This window comes from Carya illinoinensis, chromosome 1, assembly GCF_018687715.1.
Source record: "Carya illinoinensis cultivar Pawnee chromosome 1, C.illinoinensisPawnee_v1, whole genome shotgun sequence".
Lineage (NCBI taxonomy): Eukaryota > Viridiplantae > Streptophyta > Magnoliopsida > Fagales > Juglandaceae > Carya > Carya illinoinensis.
In genome coordinates this window covers 47,994,977-48,016,571 of record NC_056752.1, presented here as the reverse complement: position 1 = coordinate 48,016,571, position 21,595 = coordinate 47,994,977, and the positions used below count along the sequence as shown (strand labels likewise).

At 35.7% G+C, this 21,595-nt stretch overlaps 3 protein-coding genes and 1 long non-coding RNA gene across 5 annotated transcripts; 2 read left to right on the top strand and 2 right to left on the bottom strand.

The window, feature by feature from the left end:
• Window positions 1–3,982: 3,982 nt before the first annotated feature.
• Window positions 3,983–5,301, bottom strand: LOC122279248. Its single transcript, XR_006229536.1, has 2 exons — window positions 5,174–5,301; window positions 3,983–4,116 (listed from the first exon to the last, which is right to left on the bottom strand). It is a non-coding gene; the product is annotated as an uncharacterized LOC122279248 (long non-coding RNA).
• LOC122279233 (receptor kinase-like protein Xa21) lies at window positions 5,285–9,779 on the top strand. Of its 2 annotated transcripts, none has more exons than XM_043089696.1 (5): window positions 5,285–5,744; window positions 6,145–6,216; window positions 6,294–6,653; window positions 7,112–9,121; window positions 9,250–9,779. In XM_043089696.1, the coding sequence occupies exons 1-5, from the start codon at window positions 5,435–5,437 to the stop codon at window positions 9,603–9,605; spliced, it is 3,108 nt and encodes a 1,035-aa protein (XP_042945630.1). In that variant the 5' UTR covers window positions 5,285–5,434; the 3' UTR covers window positions 9,606–9,779. The 2 variants fall into 2 exon arrangements, with proteins under 2 accessions (XP_042945630.1, XP_042945623.1); XM_043089689.1 differs by having other exon boundaries at window positions 5,285–6,011.
• An 82-nt stretch (window positions 9,780–9,861) lies between these two features.
• Window positions 9,862–15,854, bottom strand: LOC122279241 (transcription termination factor MTERF2, chloroplastic). The gene is made up of 7 exons (XM_043089709.1): window positions 15,091–15,854; window positions 14,226–14,363; window positions 13,866–14,108; window positions 13,410–13,523; window positions 11,617–11,799; window positions 10,667–10,884; window positions 9,862–10,450 (listed from the first exon to the last, which is right to left on the bottom strand). Exons 1-7 carry the CDS (start codon window positions 15,676–15,678, stop codon window positions 10,111–10,113), a joined length of 1,824 nt encoding a protein of 607 aa, XP_042945643.1. The 5' UTR covers window positions 15,679–15,854; the 3' UTR covers window positions 9,862–10,110.
• A 1,642-nt stretch (window positions 15,855–17,496) lies between these two features.
• Window positions 17,497–20,843, top strand: LOC122279225. Its single transcript, XM_043089680.1, has 4 exons — window positions 17,497–17,676; window positions 17,823–18,050; window positions 19,882–20,032; window positions 20,113–20,843. The coding sequence occupies exons 1-4, from the start codon at window positions 17,623–17,625 to the stop codon at window positions 20,625–20,627; spliced, it is 948 nt and encodes a 315-aa protein (XP_042945614.1). The 5' UTR covers window positions 17,497–17,622; the 3' UTR covers window positions 20,628–20,843.
• The last annotated feature ends 752 nt before the right edge of the window (window positions 20,844–21,595 follow it).

The window sequence follows — 21,595 nt, the reverse complement described above, 5'->3', positions numbered from 1 at the left end:
TTTTTCCAGAATAATTTTAGACCGCACAAATCCCTTTCTCAAGCTTCATTCGTCTACCTCTTGAGTTTTCTCTCTAAACTCAAACCCTCTCTTTTCTCTCTATACCTCGTAACCCTCGATTTCTCTGTGTTGCTAAAACCCAAAGCACCGAAGCTGTAAGACCCAGACCCAACGCCTCTTTCTCCCTCTGTTTCCATCGTCTCGACCCAGATCTGTCGTTTTCCGATAGTTCCCTCTCTCTCTCTCTCTCTCTCTCTCTCTCTCTCTCTCTCCACCATCCATGGCTAAAGAAGCTTAGCTCAGCCACCGTCACTCTCTTTGTATGGGATTCGATTGGATTTTTTTTTCGTAGTTGTTGCATTTATCAAGCATTGGGATTAACTCACAGTTCATCATGTAAATCTACGAAGGTTTTAGCTCATCCATCAAACATCATTTGGAAAGCGGCGTCTGAATTTTTGGAGTGACTACTGAATTTTTGAAGTTGGGATATGGTCTTCTGCAAGGGAGTGACTATACACAAGCCCCACCAACTCATTCATTGTGTTTCTCTCCAAGCAAGAGTTGAAAAGCAAGCTTTTATTTGGAAAGCGACGTATAATGAAAGGGTTGAAAAGCAAGCTTTTATTTGCTTGGGTAAGTAAATATTTTGTACTTTATGAATTCTGTTCTTAATGCAACAAGAATGAAATTGCTTGTTGCATTTCTCAGCTTCCTTCTTCCTTAGTTACATCTGCAAACATTTTTTTCTTCCTTAGGTTTTTAGGACCAAGAAAGAGCTCTAATGTTGATTGCATATTGAATTGTGACCAAGGATATCTTTTTTCTGTCTTTCTAATTCTGGAGCACATTTGCATCTTCGTATAGTCGTGAGTACAATAGAAATTAAAAGATGACACTTTTTATTATTATTTTGTTTTCATTTTTTTATAAGTATTTTGTTTTCATTTTTGGAAATTATTCTTCTTACTTTGGCTTTTATTGGCCAGATGTCAAAATTGGACTTATTTTCCTTACTAAGCAATCTTCCTTTTGTGTTAAACTTTGCAAAGTTGAAACTTTGTAAAGGGAAAACACTTCTCATTTATTCCCATAGTGGTAAAGATTCTAACTTCTCTTTCATCAGTGGTAATACATATTTATTAACTTGATGGGATTAGATGTGCCAAGTTATGGATTGATATTCACGGACATGAAATCATTTGAATTAGCTCAAATGTGTTTTTATCATATCATTTCAGTTGGCCTTTGTATTCATGTTTCGTACAGGATTCATCCTCGAATTAAAGAATATTTTTCTCTTGTTTCTTGAATTATGAGTATTATTGTATTAAATTTAAATTGTTACTATTTGGTCCAGAACTGATTTTCTGATGACCTTCTTGTTTTAACTCTGTTTTTCCTGAACTCAGTGGCCATTTCCATGGTCAAACTCTAAGAAAATGGAAAGGAGCCATTTTCTTTACATAAGCTTGTCAAAGTTTTGCTAAAGGTTTTTGCTAATGTATTTGTGCATCTTCTATTTCCAGGGGAAGATATCAGTGTGTGTTTGTCTTGCTATCTTGACATTATTATTCAACGAGGAAGGTGCGTGACCTTGTTCTGTATTTGTTTTTCCTCTATTTTTCCTTCACTAATTTTTGATAGAAGTTAAAGCTATAACTTTATGTAACCTTGAGCTACTATATCAATATATTCAGAATTGCAATATACTGCATATATTTTCTTAGGACGTATCATATGTAATGGCTAATGAGTTCTAATGAAGTTGTATTGCACATATAGATTCAATGAATATATATTCTCCAATTTTCTATCCGCAAGCTAATTTTTTTTGCATGCCTCTCTCTCTCTCTCTCTCTCTCTCTCTCTCTCTCTCTCTAATTAAATGAATATGGCTTTCTCTAAATGGCTAAAAGTAATAATCTCAAGTTTGGATGTCCTCTACGTGTGTTTTATGTATAACGAGTGTGTGTGACTGTGTAATTCTTTCGCACGAACTTTATGGACCAGTCGACAATTGAATAGTCTTGAGTGAGTGCCCTTATTACCCTCTCCCAAAGAACTTTGAGAAATCTCGAAAGTGTTAAAGTCAAATCATTTAAGCTTTTGAGTTAAATAATTATCTATTGTATGTTTTAATAGGAGGTGAGAAGTTTGTGTGTCAAATTCCAATACTTACTGATATCTAAATATCTAGGATTGCTGTTTGTGTGAAGGTTCTTTGGCAGTTATTATGTGGTTGCTTTGGGATTCATTAATTCATTACTCTTGATGTGTGAGCCATTGTATATGATGATTATGTTTTATTTGTTCTCAGATGGATAGAGCTTCTATTCTTGGGGATGCTATTAACTACTTAAAGGGTAAAAGCTTACTTGTATGAATTCATTATATGTCTTAACATTGTGCTGTTTCAATTGGTAGTTTAGCAATAAATTCTAATTACTTTTGAGTCTTTACGTTGCTATCCTATCTAATTTATCCAGTTTCTACATCCACATATATTTCTAGGCATCTTATTGAATTTGAATTAATGCCTATCGGCATCAAGATTTCTGTTTATATGCATTACACAGTCTATCAATCAATTTTTCATCTTTCTATCTATTATTCATGGTGGAGTCCCAATATATTTTTTGTTATATTTTGATTTTACAGAAAAATTATGTTTATCTTTTATTTAAACTGGGCAAATATGATTTGCACATTGAGCCTCGTGATTGCTATCACAAAGGTAGGTCTTGCATATACTGTTGCTCCCCTACTCCTCCAAGAGAAAATTTTGTATTATTATCCCTGTTTGTGTGATTTAATCATCATAACGTTATTTTTCTTCAAATCTCCACTCTAATTATTATTTAATTGAAAAAGAAAATGGCACAGGAATTAAACAATGTTTTTGCAAGATGGAAATCTCTTGGGAAAAAGTGGGATTATGAAAGCTCAAAGGTTGGGCTAAAAACCTATCAAGTGGAAAGCTAACAGACACTATTGATACCAGACACAGTGTTCAAAAAGTTCTTTTGCGTAATAATTTGTTGATAAGAGGTCATTGCCAACCATTGAGAAGGTCAAGAATTATGATGGAAGAGAGGTGGAAGTAAGTAATATGCTAATATTTTTCATGATTAGATATGATTTTGTGTGGATGATTTTTTTTTTTATTCAGAAAAGATATGATTTTTTGTCTTTATCAATAATAAATGATATATAAGTGCTTATAGAAATAAATAAATAAATGAGATAGTGAAATTTTTGTTATTTAGCCAATTTGTTATTTTTGGTAAGTTTTTTATTTTCACGACAATTTTTCATTTTCATATTAGGATAGATTTTTTCTACTCTATACAAGTCTTTTATTATTCTCTTTATATATATAGGTCACGAAGATGGCACAGGATTGCATTAAAAAATCGTTGCAGTTTATATATGAAAGAGAAATTTCTCACCTAGATGTCAAACCTTATAATATTTATGTAAAGAATGGTGTTTATAAATTATCATTTTGAATGTACAATTCTCACGATAAGAGCTTGCAAATTGAATAGTGATTTTGTATGTTCAATTTATGTAAAGAATGTATTTTATTTTGTCTTGTTTAGAATGTATCTTTAAAGAGCTTTTGTCTTGGTTTTTATCATCAATTCAACATTTTCAACTAAACTTAATTTCATGAATCCATTCCAAGTTTTAGTGCATGTTATTATGAGATGATAAAGTCATCTTCCATTCTAAGTTCGCACGTTGCCTCTCCACTAGTTATATATATGGGTGTGTGCCGTCTGGTGGTGATCCATAGAATTTTTCTAAATTTGATTACGACATGCACATGGGATGCATATATAATATCCCACGGTCTACAAAACGTGCATGCAGCTTGATCTCACGACGTCAGTTATCCATTATGTAGGAATATTGGCTCTTGATGGTATTGATCAAAGGTGCTGTTTATTAGAAAATGGTTTAATTAAATGCATGCTTACACCTCATAACATATCCTATAATTTTACTTAATAAGCTCAAGTTTTTCATACACACCGTGTATGATAATGGGAACATTTCACTAGTTTCGTACAACTTTGCTCCAAAGGACAAGAAGAGTAGGAGAGAAATCTGCAGAGAGATCAGGAGGAAATAATAAATAAATAAATAAATAAAAGGATAAAAATAATAATTAATGGTCCACTTTTGGCAGCTTGTACATACATAAATACATGGGCAGGTTGCATGGATATATATATATATTTATATATATAGTCTTCGTAAAAAAGACACAAACAGATCACATAAAATATTATCCGAGCAGAATATGTTGACAAACATCAAGAAACGTCGGGATTAAGCCTCTTCATGTAAAGTGTAAGCCTCTTTCTTTCATTCCATCTAACTTTCAACTTTTCATACTACTTTTTTGTGATCTTATCATTCTCACAATATAATATATATGCTAATATCAATTTTATGATCTGTTTATATATAAAAAGTGCTACATCAACACAGAGACATCGTAAAAATAAACTTATAAACTGATATAATTTCATAATTCATATGATATTTTTGATCTACTTTATAATAAAAATAATTTTACAATTTGATGTACCGCATTAATCTATATGATACGTTAGATTTATTTTACGATAAAAATATTTTTGTGATCTGACGTATCAATTTGCTTTCTATATGTGAGATTATAACCTTCAAACATTAACTCAATTAATATGAGAAAATTTAACATTAATTGTGTGTATTTTGTGATATTTATTATTCTTCAATATATTTTGTAAACTTCTTTAAGACCTTGGTGTTCACCTGTAACGCATGCATCTGCAAAAATTAATATAATATAGGTCATGTGATCTCTACTCTGATTTGCAATATCTGGTAGCTTAATAGTCATATGAAATATGATGAACAAACATCTTAAGAAGTGGGAATAATTAATAAAAAAACAAGCGGAGATCGAGATCGATTGCTGTTAGAAACTATATCATGAAGTTGAATTAAGTTATACTGAAAGAAATAATGAAGGATTTTAATTTGTAAAAACGTACGTTTGGTGAGAAAATTTATCATTTTGAAGTCATTGAAAATGAGAGTAGCTTCCTTGATCTATATTATATACGAGAGAGTTTGAAAGTAATTGAGAGAGAGAGAGAGAGAGGGAGAGTACCGTATGTTCTACTCTTTGAGAATACTGCAGGGCCGAAACTGTGAGTCAGGGCACCGGATTCAAGCTTCTTTTGGCACTTGCACATCATCTTCACCGCTTGGATTATTATAATTTGATTTTCCATTCGGCCAACCTATCTGTTTGTTTGGACTTTGTAAAATTTAAAAATTAAAGCCAAGCCATATATATATGCAACTCTGCTGGATCCCAGATGCTAGCTTTTCTTACTAGTTCACAAACAAGCTCTCTTCATTAACACCTATGGAGAGAACTCATCTCCTTTCCCTTATCGTGGTGATCATGATGCTGGTGCAATACTGTTGTTTATTAATGGGAAGCTCAGTTATGGCAGCCACAATCACAAACATCAGCACAGACCAATCTGCTCTTCTGGCTCTCAAAGCTCATATCACTCGTGACCCCAACAATGTCTTGGCAAAAAACTGGTCCAGCAGCAGTACTACCCCAGTTTGCAACTGGGTTGGTGTCACTTGCGGCTCTCGCCACCTTAGAGTCACAGTTTTGGACCTATCTTTCATGAATCTTACCGGCACCATCCCTCCTCATCTGGGTAATCTCTCATTCCTTGTCGAGCTCCGCTTCCATAACAACGGCTTTCATGGCTCCCTGCCCCATGAGTTGGCTCGTTTGCGTCGCTTGAAGTTAATCAGCTTTGGGTACAACAACTTGGAGGGAGAGATCCCTTCATCTTTAGGGTCTTTACCATATCTTGAAAGCTTGTATCTGTATAATAATCAGTTTAAAGGTCCCATACCTTCCTCCATTTTTAACTCATCTTCACTGCAAGTACTTCATCTCAGTGATAACCCATTGTCTGGTATAGTTCCATGCCCACCATTATCTTCAATTCTGTCTTCCCTACAAATCTTTGTTAGCATGTAGAGTTGTCGATTAGCTTGGTACACTAAAAGGGCTTGATTTACTCTTTGCTGTATATCTGTGGTGTGCAGGAAGTATTCCAAGAGAAATTGGAAACTTAACAATGCTCAAAGAACTATATCTTGAGCAGAACGACCTAAAAGGTGCATTTAGTTCGAATACCTTGAGAATCATTTAACATAATAATTCTGAGGAGCTTTGTCTGCATATTGATTTGCAGGAGAAATTCCAGAGGAGATTAGTAACCTTGTCGGATTGGAGCTCTTGAATCTGCAATACAATGCTCTAACAGGGTCGATACGTGGGGCTATATTCAACATGTCTTCCTTAAAAAATATAGGTTTTACAGGAAACAAGCTGTCCGGCAACCTGCCAGATAATATATGTCAAAATTTTATACTTGAAGGATTGTATTTAACTGACAACCAGATTGCTGGCCCACTCCCATCCATATTGTCGCAATGTGGAGATCTTCATATGCTATCACTGTCATCTAATAACTTCAGTGGAAACATACCGAGAACAATTGGGAACTTGACCCAGGTGACGGAGCTTTATCTTCAATACAACAACTTGTCAGGTAAAGTATCAACTTTAGTCTTTAGAAAAGCTTTTGCTGATCTATATGATATTCTCAACTATAGCTGATCTTAGAAAACCAAAAACGTTGACCATTAAATAACACTCACATCTATCCTAAAACTCATCCCAAGTCTCTAGTTAGAAGCTTGTAAAATAGGATTCATGTATCTTTCACTGACATTATGTAAATAACTTATTTATCTATTGAGGAGAAAAAGAAACCAAAGGTGCTGATACCTATGAAATTTTAACTCTACATGCAGATATATATGTCTAGGATAAACAACATGCCATTTGATCTTTTGATAGTGAGCTTGATTTAATTAGCTTCAGATTGTAGTTGTGCAACTTTACTATATAAAGAGAAACTGACATCAAATAAACTGATTAAGCATATTAAAGACAATAGAGATCATGTTGGACAGTAAAGTTAAATATTGTGTTATGATATGGCAGGACCAATACCGAATGAGATAGGTGATCTTCAGAATCTAGAGGTTTTGGCACTCGATGGTAACAACTGCAATGGACTCCTCCCATCTACACTCTTTAACATCTCTACGGTCAGACTCATAGCAATAACTAATAATGAACTTCAAGGCAGTCTCCCATCAAGCACAGGTCTTTGGGTTCCAAATCTTGAGATTCTAGCTATAGGGGGGAATCAACTCACTGGAGGAATACCCAACTCAATCTCCAATGCTTCCAAGCTCACTGACCTCGAGGTAGCATATAATTCATTCTCTGGCCCTATCCCCTACACCCTTGGAACTTTAAGAGGACTCAAGTTGCTAAACTTTGCCCACAATCAACTATCAGCCAAGTCTCCCACTCCAGAAACGAATTTTCTCAGTTCTTTGAAAAATTGGAAAAGTTTGAGACTGTTAGATTTCTCAGATAATCCATTGGATGTCATCTTTCCAAATTCGATCGGGAATATCTCTGCATCTCTTCAAAGTTTTATACTAAGGAATGGTAAAGTTGGGGGCAACATACCTCAGGATATTGGCAACTTAAGTAGTTTGACAGTCTTGGACTTAGGATTCAATGGATTGACCGGATCTATTCCAACTACAATAGGCAAATTACGACTGCTTCAAGGTTTGTACCTTCGTAACAACAATTTGCAAGGAACCATCCCGTACGGCCTATGCCAACTTGAGAGCATGGCTGACTTTTATTTAGACGATAATAATCTCTCTGGACCTATACCTTCATGCTTGGGTAACCTTACATCTTTAAGAAAACTGTCATTAGGCTCCAACAATCTGACTTCCACAATACCCACCACATTGTGGAGCCTATCCTATATGTTGCATGTAAACATGTCCTCAAATTCTTTGAGCGGCTCTATCTCATCAGATGTTAGCAATCTGAAGGTCGTAACTGCGGTGGATTTTTCAAACAATCAGTTTTCTGGAAATGTCCCAAGCAGCATCGGGAGCCTTCAAGATTTAGTGAACCTCTCGTTCGCACATAATGAGCTAGAAGGCCCTATTTCCGAATCATTTGGCAAGTTAATAAGCTTGGAGTTCTTGGATCTGTCAGAAAATAATCTTTCGGGAACAATTCCTAAATCCTTGGAAGCAGCCTCATACCTCAAATACTTAAATGTATCCTTCAATAGACTGCATGGAGAAATTCCTAATAACGGACCTTTTGCCAAATTCTCCGCTCAATCATTCACAGGGAATGAAGCGCTTTGCGGTGCACCTCGGCTGCAAGTCCCACCATGCAAGAATTCTACCCTTCCACACTCAAGGAATAGAGCTGGCAGGATTGTATTGAAATATGTTCTACCAGCAATCGCCTCGATATTACTCATATTGGCGCTCCTGCTTTTGTTGATACGATGTAGAAAAGGTAAAAAGAAACCCACAACTGAGACAGATTCACTACCTCTAGCAACATGGAGAAGATTTTCGTACCATGAACTTGCAAAAGCAACTCAAGGGTTCAGTGAAAGCAACTTGCTTGGTACAGGAAGTTTTGGCTCAGTATACAAAGGAACTCTCTCAGATGGGACAATTGTTGCTGTAAAGGTTTTCAACACGCAACTGGAAGGAGCATTCAAGAGTTTCGATGCTGAATGCGAAGTGCTATGCGAAATTCGCCATCGAAATCTGATAAAAGTCATCAGCAGTTGCAGCAATGGCTTAGACTTTGGAGCTTTGTTACTAGAGTACATGCCTCATGGGAGCCTAGAGAAGTGCTTGTATTCTCACAATTGTGGGTTGAATATCCCACAGAGATTGAATATAATGACAGACGTTGCATCAGCACTGGAATATCTCCATCATAGTCTTTCAACACCTATTGTCCATTGTGATCTAAAGCCCAACAACATATTGCTGGATGAAGATATGGTTGCCCGTGTGGCTGATTTTGGTATTGCTAAGCTCTTAAACGGAGGGGATTCTATAACACAAACCATGACCCTAGCAACTATTGGGTATATGGCTCCAGGTAATTTTTCTGAGTTTCTCGTGCAAATTTTTGTATTTCCATGGTTTTTTATTTTCCTTTCAGATTTACCTTTCCATGTTTTTAAACGATATCAATGTGTTATTGGATCAAATCAATCTCACATGCAGAGTATGGATTAGAAGGAATAGTTTCTAAAAGAGGTGATGTGTATAGTTACGGTATCTTGCTTTTGGAGATTTTCACAAGAAAGAAGCCAACGGACGAAATTTTTGCAGAAGAAATGAACCTCAGGAATTGGGTGAAAGGTTCGTTTCCACATGCACTGCTAGAAGTTATTGATCCCAATTTGCTGAGCGCAGAGAATGAGCAATTTTCCATTACCAAGGAGTGCCTGACATCAATTATAGGATTGGCTCTTGATTGTACCGTGGAGAGTCCGGAAGAAAGGATAAAAATGAATGATGTGCTACCTGCACTCAAAAGGATCAAAACAAAGCTTGAGAAGGATGTTGCACAAGCTTGACTTGTAACGCCATGGGTTCCTTGGAGAGATGTGATGGGGGCAAAATATAAGTAAAATGTAGAATGCAAACAGATGAGTGAATTTAGTTCATATTAGTTTTTAGATATATTGATCTAGGATTTGCAACTTCAGCTAAAAGATAATATGATATATTATCTGCCATTATAAGCTTAACTCAAGGCCTTGGGTGAAGATGGTAATAATGTGTTGGTCAAGGATGCCATTGGTGAAAACAATAATAAAATGACGCATGATCGGCCCAACATACCTTTGTTTAGCATTAATATTATCTCAAAGAAGAGTTCAACCATCCTATATTCTAAAGCATAAATGACCCTAAAACTCCCCCCTTTGAATCGCCTCACTTTACAAAATATGACCCCAAAACTCTCTTTGAATCGCCTCACTTTACAAAATCACCAATATGATGCAAGCACTTCATCACTTCCCACTGATGGAGTATTCTATTTACAGAAGAAACAATATGCTACAAGCACCTTACTTTTTATTGATGACCAGGGGAAGAGGGGACAGGCATGCTACCGGCCCCCAAATACTCGGCTGCAAATTCTTCGTCATTTTTTCCCAGCATATCCTTCAAGCTACACTCGACATTCCTTCCTCTTAGCACCCAGAATCTAGGTTTTATCTTCTTCTCCAACGAGTAGCTAAAATACCTTGGATAGTCCACCACATCGGTTATCGGCCTCTCCATTGTATTCACAAGGAATTCCACCTTTGGTCTCAAAACCTCCTCAATGCTGTATCCAAGTAGAGGAGAGAATCTACGTACCATAAATGCAATATCTTTTCCTGTCAGCCCCAATGTCATCAAGTACGTCACCCTGCACATTGCCCCAACCACACTGACAAGAATTATGCTGTGATCTGGGAAACTCTTGCATCAAAAAGTGAAGTCACCTAATGTGCTTCAAATCCCAGATTAATACATTGTAATCAATAAAATATGGCCTAGAGGCTGTTGAAGCAACTCGTCAGATATATAGAGAAGTGTGACTTAATGGAACCATGGCTACTGTATTCAAGTATAAAAGCATTACCTAGGAAGTAAAGTTCTGTCAACATCAGATACAAGAAGCTCTGGATATTTTTTTATAACACGGGGTAGATGAGCTCTAAGGACACCAATGCCAGTAAGGAATTCAATTTTCCTCTTGAGAGTTTTCTCGATGCTGGTGGCAAAAATTTCGGGACAGCGACCAATTATCCTTCCAATGGTTTCTTTGTCAAGTCCAAGATGTTCCAGATATGAAATGACCTGTACATAACAATTTCGAAAAATAAAACTCTTATTGATAAAAATGCACTTTTAAGTGGATCAATTGTATTTAGATAAAATTTCATTCTTGTTCTGGTGCTTACTAAATATAAAGAATTATCATTGCTTAGACTATCATAGTCCTAAGTATTCTACTTCTGTAGACATTACATATCAGTGGCAGTGCAGCACCAAAGTCAACTATCTCAGACAGAGACTAAATAGCCAACAACAAAAAGGCAACATCTATGAGGGTCTCCAGAGACTGTTTTATCCTCATACAAAAATTACGTTATCCTTTGTTCTGCTTCATTTCCCATGTGCTTTTTTTTTTTTTGATAGTTAATAAGAGGATTTTATTCCACGTAAATAGGCATAACCCAAGTACACAGAATGTATACAAGAGATTACACCTAACTACAAGCTTCATTTCCCATGTGTAGGTTCTATTCTGATATACTTCTTCTTCAGTGAAATTTTGTTCCTCTCTTTTACAATCAAAACACATTTTTCACAAAAGATGAACTCAGGAAAAAACCTAATGACTTGTGAAGCAGAGCATGGAAGTAAAAAGCACATTGATATAAAATATCTAACGAAGAAACAGAAACTAAGAACAGCTTTCTTGATAAATAACATAGCATATAAAATGGAAAATTATGATGTACCACCAATCAGTCAGTTAAATGAATAATATAAATACATAGATATGCCATAAATCGTAATACCCACCTGGAGAAATTCTCTTGGTTTCCGTAGCAGTAGCTGGGGACTTTTAGCAATAACCAGACCCAGCTTTTTGTTTCGAACACCTAATTCATCAAACTGTTCTACCATCAACTTTAGCTTGTTAGTTGAACAACCCAGTAGATGAGGCCAGCTTTTGATTGCACGGTGAACACTCACTGTTGGAACCTGTCACAAAGCATAATAACTCATCAATATTTCCAATAAAAGTCAGTATTTCAGTCAAATGAATAACGTATCCCTGCCTCCCCCTTCCCACCCACACAAAGGAGGAAAACAAATACAGACAAGAAATAAGCTGTCAGCAAGGTACCAATGTAGGTAATCTAAGACCCAAGCCTAAATCTCAATGAAGAAGGGATGTGGTGGAAACAACTAGCAGCATTGTGGTGAGGTAAGCGATTGGAAGGTACCACACCGGCCCGTCACTGACACAAACCAGCGACCAGAGTCCGGAATAGGCCGAAACCAGGAGAGAACCGGTCGGCCGGCCGGAGAAAAATATGAAAACCGACGTCAGCCAGTTTAGTCCCTATTTGAACCTGGTTCAAACCGCTAAAAAATTATATATATATATATATATATATTTTGTTGTTTTAGTTATGACGTTTATAATATATATATATATATATATACGAAACCTCCCCTCTCTCTTCCTCTTCTTCTATCTTCTTCTTCTTCCCTGTTCTTCAGAATCTCTCTCCTCTCTCACATGCAGCCCCGCAGCACCAGAGCCCTCCACTCCCCTCCTCCTTCACAGCGCCACCAATGGGAAACTGAAGAACTGAACAGAATCACGCCAACACCGAGGCTGCCGATTTGCTTCCCCCCTACACGGCTGGTTCTAAACATCCTAAAAAAGATGTTGGTGTGGGGTCGGTTTTAAACCAAAACTGCACCAACAACGTTGGTTTTCACCCCTGAGTGCACCTTAGGTAATTTAAGGGGAAAATCTCCAAGTCCATTGGCCCTTCAAGATTGTTTGCACCCAACAGGATTTGAACCTTACACCTAAGGGGGAGCATATCCCCAAATCCAAGACCTTTACCACTTGAACCAACCCCTGTCCCCTAGGGGTTATGATAGTTTATGTTGTTATCTTATTCTGTGCCTCTGTCTTATTCTTGTCCGATTTGGAAAGGGTGATTCACCAATAATTGCAAACATCAGCTCTACATTACAATGATATCCTTGTGTTGCTCAAAAGGAGAAAAGGAGAGAGGGGGGGGGGGGGGGGGGGAAGAAAGAAAGATATCCTTTTTTTTTTTTTTTTTAATAAGTAAACTATCGTTCTGGAGTTAATTGAGGGGGTGTTGTGAGAGAGAAAGAAGAAGAAAAATATATATATATTCTTTTGTGGAATAAGACCAAGACCCTCATACGTTGACACCATAAGCAACAAAAAGGGTAACCTACCAATGCAAGTCGCCCCATATTACATCCCTCTTTACAATAGATATACAGGCAATGCTCCCCATGCTAATAAATATAATGTATACTATTTTCTCAGAAAAATAAGATGAGGGAAAAACAAAAAGAACGACATAATATAAGCAAAACTGCACTGGGCAACAAACATAAGTTGAGTCTAGCAATGCAAGTCGCCCTCCTACATTGCATCCCTCTTTATAGTAGATATACAAGCAATGGTTCCCATGCTAATAAATATAATTTCTATTGTTTGCCTAGGAAAAGAAAATGAGGGAAAAACAGAAAGAATGACATAGCGTAAGCAAAACTGGGCCGGGCAACAAACATAATTTGATAGAACATTGTACCTTCTCCAAATTAAAGAACGAAAGAACCTCTTTGTAGTTATCCTGAATGCTAGTGGACAGAATCCATGGATATTTTACTAACACTTTGCCAACATCTTTATCCATTGCAGCCACCTACGAGATAATTCATGAACATAGGAAGACATGGTAATAGCATAACAGGAAAAAATACCAAGCAAACAAAAACTTATAAATTCATTCTGACTAGAAGAACATATAAAAACTTAGAAAATAGTTGAAGCTATATCAACAATGCACAAAGGATAAATGATTTTTAAATGAGTTAGATTTAAAGAGAGAGAGTAAATCTCCAAACAAGGGAGAAGAGACCTAGAACTCACAAAGAATTTTATATTTCACGTATGTTAGTTTGGTTCTATCCTTTTTTATCATCTCTCGTTTTGTTTATTTTGCACCTACTAAATTAAATTAAAACATAAGTGAAATTCACAGTACCTCCTTGAAAGCCAGGACTCTTCGTTTAATAACTTCAATGTTGTAGAAAATAATTGGTGGGAATAATAGAATAACATTTATCATGCGCTCTCTGGGTACTCCAATATTCTTAAGAAATTCCACCATGGGTTTCATTCGTGATTCAACCGATAACAGAAGAAGCCGAGGAAATGATTCGATTAGATATCGAAAAGAGGCATTGTTGGAACCCAGCGTCTCTAAACCTCCACGCCTTGCTTCAATCTACAGCATCAATGGAAAATTTCTCTCATAATACTATAAAATTACCTAAAAAGTCACATATACACATGAAGGGATCGGCATGCTACGATTGCTAAAAATGCAGGAGACATACTGAACCTTCTCAAAAAAGGACAAGGTTTGTTGCACTTCTTCATCAATAGTAATTGATAAGAACATCATCATACGACGAGCATTTTTTCCAATGAGCCCCCCATCGTTACTGCCACAGAATAACATTTCCTTCATACACTTAACCTATAAGGGAAATGTAAAATAAGCAACATTGTAGCGAGCAGACTAAACCAATAATTTCTTTTAAGAAAATTTAAGCTAGGCTAAAGATAATTTCTTTTAAGAAAATTTAAGCTAGGCTAAAGAGGGATAGTAACAATTTGGGAATAAAAATAGAGAATAACGCTATAGAGATTTGCAACTGCTTTGTAGGTGACCATAGAATACTTATCGACACCATTGGATATCAGCTACCTAAGTCTAAACAGGTTCCGCATCAAATCCCATTGAGCAACAGACTAAATTCTAAAATTGGTTCAAGGCCCTTCAAGTTTAAGCCTGGAAACAAAGTATCAGGCCGCAAAAATTCGGCTAACTCTCTAGATTGTTTCTCGGGCTAATTTCAGGTGTGTATTAGAGCAGTCTTAGCTATATCGAAGAAGTTAGCTCGCTGTTTGAGTTCTATCCAAGTGCCCACGACACAACATTGTCGTTATCGCTCTCCGTGGCTTCCTATTCCAAGTTTTTCAATAAAAGTTGTTCGGGCTTCCATTTTTAACTTGAACTTTTTTACTCGCCAGGCGATCGCTCTCATGGTACCACAATCCCTTTCCTTTTACACACTGTCCTGTCTCAGAACCAAACGGAGGCTCACATCCAGTATCTAAGAAAATCAAAAGAATCCCAAGGCTATTATAACGCGATATACCAAAAAGGCCATTGCTCTCATGTTACTTCTCTCGAGTCTCACCCTATGAATGAGACAATGAAGCGTCTCCGCCGACAGATACCGTGCAACATTCATGGCCGAAGAAAGACTCAACCCCACGCTCTCCAAGAAGGCAACCTTGCCATTATCACCTTTCTCCTTGGCCATATAAAAAACCTTCTTCTTGAACCCGACATCTCCAGCAACAGACTCTTTACCCTCACTTTTCCACGAATCCCACAGAGAGAGCTCGTCCAATTCCTTAACCCCATCGACCAACATCGCCAAATACCGCGGCGAGTTCGAAGAAATTAAATCCGAATCCGCAGCGGATAACCCGGACTGTTGAAGAAACTCAGAGATGGCCTCTTGGGCCTCTTGGGTCTCTTGGGTTTCTGATGATTGGTTTTTGGGCAGAGACGCAGGCGCGGACGCCGTGTTAGATTGGTCGCCTGATGGCGATGAGAGAAGGGGTTTGGGGGGAAGAAGACGTAGGGACTTGAATGGGATATTGGGGGAAGGAAGAGGGTTTTGGGGGAGGAGAGATGGGTTGAAGAGATGGGTATGTGGGGATAGAGAGAATGGGAGAGTGGGATTTGAGGGAAAGGGAAGGAATTTGGAGGAGAACATGGTAGATAGTCAGTCAGACAAAGCAGTTCTTCAGTCCAGTTCAACAGTAAAAACTAAAACCCTAATTCCTAAAACCCTCGGTGGAAGAGTCGGCTCTCACTCCCAGCCTAGTGTGGGACTCACTCGAAAGTCTCGAATATAAACCCTGCGAGAGAGAGGATGATCGTGGACTATCTTCATTCTCACCTTTCTATTATTTTAGGTTCGTTTGGTTATGGATAAAATAAGATCAGATATTTTAAATAATAATAAATAAAATATTATTATAATATAATTTTTAATATTAATTTTATATTAAAATTTAAAAAAATTAAATTATTTATTATATTTTATATTAGAATATAAAAAATTATAATGATTATATTAAATAAAATTATTTAGTTTAGTTGACCAATCGGGTATTCTAAGTATTCTTTTAACATTCTTAATTATTGAAAAAAATTAAAAAATATACAATTTTATTAATATTTATATTCTTAACCATTAAGTAAATAAAACAAAGTAGTAAAAGAATTATAAGAGGTTAATAAACTTATCATTATTCGCGAGAAAAATATTAGACTGTTGTAATGTGTGTGAAATGTGCAGTCCCCCAATTCAAAAAAAAAAAGAAAAAAAAGTAATGAGCATCCTATGTATTTATAATTGATTAATGATAATTATTATCTTAGTTTTCATCATTCTCTTATTATTTTATAATGTAACATTAAATGATTATTGATTAATTATTATATTTCACTTATAAACATATCATTTAATGCAACATTATAAGATGATGAAAAAATAAATAATAAATAATATTACTCAATTACAAATACAAAGAACATTTATTACTTTTTGTTTTTTATCTCGAGTATAGAGTTATTATTTAAAAGTTTGTATATTACATATTATCTATTTGATATAATTTGATTTGTAATATTTAAATTTTAAAATTTATATTATAAATCATATTATATCACATATAACCTATCAAAAATAAAAAAATATCACATATATATGGTGTAAAAATTCTCAAATAAAATTATTCATTTTCTACTAAAATCACACAACCACAACAAACACAAACTCAACATTACAGTCGATGCCGCCACGTCCTAGCATACAGTATCCAATCCTATACCGATTAGAGAAATTTAATTGCTGCCTCTACTTTGAGATTGCATGTACAAATTTTTTATTAAATAAAAAAAATATTATTTTAAAATAAATATTTTTATAATTTATTATAATCCCCAAATAGGGACCGTTGGTTCTACCGATTATTTCTTCATCCCAAAACAATTCATTTTTGGGACAACTCTGGTCTCTAACCTCCGTTTATGTCGGCTCTTCTTGTAAGCATTGGGCCTTGAGATCACTTTTACGGGCCTTGTTAGCCTATTTTCATATTTCTTTTCATATAATTATTTAAAATTTATTATTATATTATTAATATTATTTTAAAAAATTTTGTTATATATAAACACAGTCACGTATTAATATGTATATCAATACTAATTTATTCATATTTAAAATTTAAATTAATATTTTTTAATAAATTACATTACATTAATATACAGATTAATACATAATTATTTTTGTAACTATATTTTTATTATCTTAAATAAAAAAATCATACAGTATTATTAAAAAATAAAACCTTAATCAACCGACATGGCTCAATTGCTTGTACGTAGACCTTCCAGAAACCCACGTATCGTGATTTCTACGTGTACGTGTCACCACGTGGCATCTGCATCCCGGCAAGACGTGGCAACTGCATTAAAAACGTGTCCGGTGGGGAAGTTACTGGTCCTGTATATGCCTTATTGTTTTTACTTTTGCAGTGAAAACCAAGCTGAAACAATCGCAAAAGTTGATACGGATCAAGGTCACCGTTCGTCTTCCCGGCAAACCAAACACCCATCCACATTCTGATCATCAAAGATTGGCAGACAAACAATGGGACAAGGTCAAGAGGTCAAGACCAGGAGTGAACCCCAAGTTGAAATTCAGGTGATCTTCATCAACGTGATTATTTCCTTTTCTGTTTTATACGGTATATGATAAGAATAATCAAGTACGAAGTCAGCGTAGCATTTACTTCTGGCTAATGGCGAATTAATTGCACTAGCAAATTTTTGGCTTTTGGGAAATTGTAGGAAAGGGGGGAGATATTTTTCTTCTACAGGCCAAAAGTTGACAAGGAAGAAGCTCACAGCGTAGACGACGTGCAACGTTTGTACATAGTGTTGCGGCCTGAGTCCGGCGAGAGGCCTGTGGAAGATAAGCAAGACGAAGATTCAGGCAAGGAAGGTGCCAAGAAGGGATCCAAATCCGGCGGCAGTGGCCCTGGCACGAGTGAAGGTGAAGGTGGACATGGTAGTCAGGTGAACGAGCTGGTTCTTATTTTCACTACTCCATTGTATGTGTTTATTTCTGTTAGATATCTTAGCCAGGGTGATTCACTGGTTAATTTATTTTGTCGATTATTGTAGAAAAGATGGTTTCACACTACGCACATAAAACCTAAAAGGTAAAAAAGGAAAGTTTCATCTGCTTTTGATTAAAAGAATTCCGTGTATTACAAAGCTGACCTATGTCCTATTTATCCAGAAAACTAATTACAGCACGTGTTATAATTAAAATGAAAACTTGCTAACTAACTCTAACTAACTCATATGTACATATCTCAACACTCCCCCTCAAGATGGAGTATGTATATTTATTACTCCCATCTTGGAAAGGAAAAATGTAAACTGAGGGAAGGCCAAAGCCTTTGTAAAAAAATCTGCCAGCTGATGCTTTGAATTCACATGAAGAGTATGCAGTATTCCAGCTTGAATTTTTTCTCTAACCAAATGGCAATCAATTTCAATGTGTTTCGTTCTCTCATGAAACACTGGGTTGGCTGCTATATGTAGAGCAGCTTTGCTGTCACAGTAAAGTAATGCTGGTGAGTTGTGATTAATCCCAAAGTCTTTAAGCAATGCAATTAACCAAATTAATTCACATGTTGTGGAACCGAGAGCCCTGTATTCAGCCTCTGCTGATGATCTTGACACAGTGTTTTGTTTCTTGGATTTCCAAGAAATAAGAGATTCACCCAAGAAAACACAAAAGCCTGTAATTGACTTTCTTGTTTCAGGACATGTTGCCCAGTCTGAATCCGTGAATGCCTTCAATTGTAAAGATGAAGATGCATGCAAAAATATACCCTGCCCTGGAGTTCCTTTTATATATCTCAAAACCTGATATGCAGCATCAAGATGAACTTGTGCTGGTTTATTCATAAACTGAGCCAAAATGTGAACAGAGAATACCAAGTCTGGTCTTGTAATAGTCAAGTAGAGTAACCTTCCTATTAACCTTCGATAGACAGTGGGATCTTCTAATGAACCACTATCTGTATTGATGAGGCGCAGGTTAGGATCCATAGGTATTTTGGCTGGTTTGCAGCCAATAAAACCTGAATCTGTTAACACTTCAAGAGCATAGTGTCTTTGGCAAACAGAAATGCCTTTAGATGTTCGAGCTACTTCCAATCCTAGGAAGTATTTTAATTCTCCAAGATCTTTAATCTTGAACTCAGCATGAAGAATATTTTTGATGTCTTGCACAGCTTGAATATCATTGCTTGCTACTATGACATCATCCACATAGACAAGCAAGGTAATGAATGAACTTGTAGTGACTTTAGTAAACAGAGAATAGTCACACTTAGATTGTGAAAAACCATGGTTTAAAAGACAGTTTGATAACTTGTGAAACCATTGGCGAGAAGCCTGTTTGAGTCCATACAAGGATTTAGTCAACTTGGCATGGATCGAGACCAAGCATGGTAATTATCTCCAGTTAATGGCTGCGTAACCAGCACAATGCCAGGATTATCGGCATTGTTGAGATGATAAGGACTGGATGAATTATCCGTAAGATTGATAGGAGATTCAGAGGAAGAAGACTCCATTTAATGCAGAATTGTAATTTTCTCTTTCACTGATACCATGTAGAAAAGATGGTTTCACACTACGCACATAAAACCTAAAAGGCAAAAAAGGAAAGTTTCCTCTGCTTTTGATTAAAAGAATTCCGTGTATTACAAAGCTGACCTATGTCCTATTTATCTAGAAAACTAATTACAGCACGTGTTATAATTAAAATGAAAACTTGCTAACTAACTCTAACTAACTCATATGTACATATCTCAACAATTATATATAGGAAGTGAACATTGAGAAGCAACCTTTGTTTCGATTCATCGTCATGGGCAAGAAAAGCCTTCAGAATCTGGGCCAAAAAAGCCGACCTTACTGGGGTTTTGTGGAGATGGTTAGTACAAACGTAGATGACGTGAAGAATGCTCTTAAAGAAGGTAATATAGGCCATAGCCTTATTGGCATGACTTTCATTCGTTGCGATTTTTATATTTACATCACCAATTTTGCATTGCAGAGGAATATGATACTTCGACCAGAGGACACCGCCGAAAACCTCCTGCAAGAGCAGCCGGGGAAGGAATCTATCGCATTTTGAGGCACAATTCGGGCAAGAAAACCCACACCCATTTAGTCTACAAGCTTGAACTCCCACCCCATGACGAGAAGAATGAGCCCCAGGAGTCCCTTAACATCGAACGTGAAGGCTCATTTCTGATACAGATAAAGAACCCAGATCAGCACGGCGCTTCCCAATTCAGAGGGCTACAGAACAAACGCAAGGCCGTGTTTCCCGCTCACTTGCAAGCGCGGTTTGGCCAACTTCGGTACTGCCTTGCTGATCCGCCCGACTTCTTGAACTACGAAGGATGTGAGTTCTTGCTCATATCGGCTTCGGATGACGTAGAAAAGGAGTTGGGTTTGGAGCTGAAGACAGAAGGGGAATGTTGTGATGCATCTTGTTCTGATTTGGTCAATACTTTTGGAGACGCTGCTTCCATTCGTCCCCTTCTGAAAGGCATCTGGGATTGAATCGAATTCTCTCCCTTATGTGCTGTTTTTGCTGTTGTGCATGCTAGGAATAGTTGGGTTGTCTAAACTTGCTCGTGCTACATGGACAGTTTGTATATATTTGTGTGTGATGTGGGTTTGTATGTGTAATGATCATGTATGTGTGAGTTCCTGTGGAAATACAATGTAAAACAACATGTGTTTTGTTTATTCTTAGGCAGTGTTACAATTTGCTAATTTTAAACTAAGTTTAATATTTAAATACTAATTTTTTAAATTATTAAATTCATTTCAATTCAAAATCTTAAAACTTTCTTATACGTATGATCTATAATTTTTTTAACTTACTACTTTTTTTATATGTGAGATTTATATTTTTTTTAACTCTTTCATAAATATTTTTAAATATATTTTAATATTTAAATACATCTAAATTTATGTTAGATAAATATCACATAACTTACTATATTAACTCAATTAACTACTATTTAAAAATAACTTAGCTCAATTTAACATTTAAATTCAAACGCAGACAAGGTGTGTTACGTTATTGAAATTAGCTTAATCTATCTCAAATTAATTATTTTTTAATTTCTCAAATTTATCTCAATTTAATTAAAAGTTAAATTTATTTTAATTTATTTTATATATTTAAATACATATATTAATTTATTTAAATTTAAATATATCTTAATATGATTTACAAAATCTTACCATCCACATAATCTAAATACAGCCTTGGTAAATGATTTACGTATTAAAATTTTCTCTATTCTATTCATTATTTTTATAATTTTGTTACTAACATTGAATAATTTACTATAGTCTGGATCCTAAACTCATCTTAACAATTCATTATAATTTTATTAAATCTCAATATAAAATATAATAAATAATTTAATTTTTTTAAATTTTAAAATAATAATAATATTAAAAAATAATATTTTATTTAACTTTCAACTTTTATTTCAACTTAACTTAACATCTAA

Bases quoted from the DNA above. Each gene is read 5' to 3' on its own strand.
- LOC122279233 (XM_043089689.1), top strand. From the start codon at position 5,435: ATGGAGAGAACTCATCTCCTTTCCCTTATCGTGGTGATCATGATGCTG. The intron at 6,654-7,111 runs GTAAAGTATCAA...ATGATATGGCAG, and splicing joins TCAATACAACAACTTGTCAG to GACCAATACCGAATGAGATA. The intron at 9,122-9,249 runs GTAATTTTTCTG...TCTCACATGCAG, and splicing joins TATTGGGTATATGGCTCCAG to AGTATGGATTAGAAGGAATA.
- LOC122279241 (XM_043089709.1), bottom strand. From the start codon at position 15,678: ATGTTCTCCTCCAAATTCCTTCCCTTTCCCTCAAATCCCACTCTCCCA. The intron at 10,885-11,616 runs GTGGGTATTACG...TGTTATGTACAG, and splicing joins AACCAAGAGAATTTCTCCAG to GTCATTTCATATCTGGAACA. The intron at 10,451-10,666 runs GTAATGCTTTTA...GGCAATGTGCAG, and splicing joins GACAGAACTTTACTTCCTAG to GGTGACGTACTTGATGACAT.
- LOC122279225 (XM_043089680.1), top strand. From the start codon at position 17,623: ATGGGACAAGGTCAAGAGGTCAAGACCAGGAGTGAACCCCAAGTTGAA. The intron at 17,677-17,822 runs GTGATCTTCATC...GGGAAATTGTAG, and splicing joins AACCCCAAGTTGAAATTCAG to GAAAGGGGGGAGATATTTTT. The intron at 20,033-20,112 runs GTAATATAGGCC...TTTGCATTGCAG, and splicing joins GAAGAATGCTCTTAAAGAAG to AGGAATATGATACTTCGACC.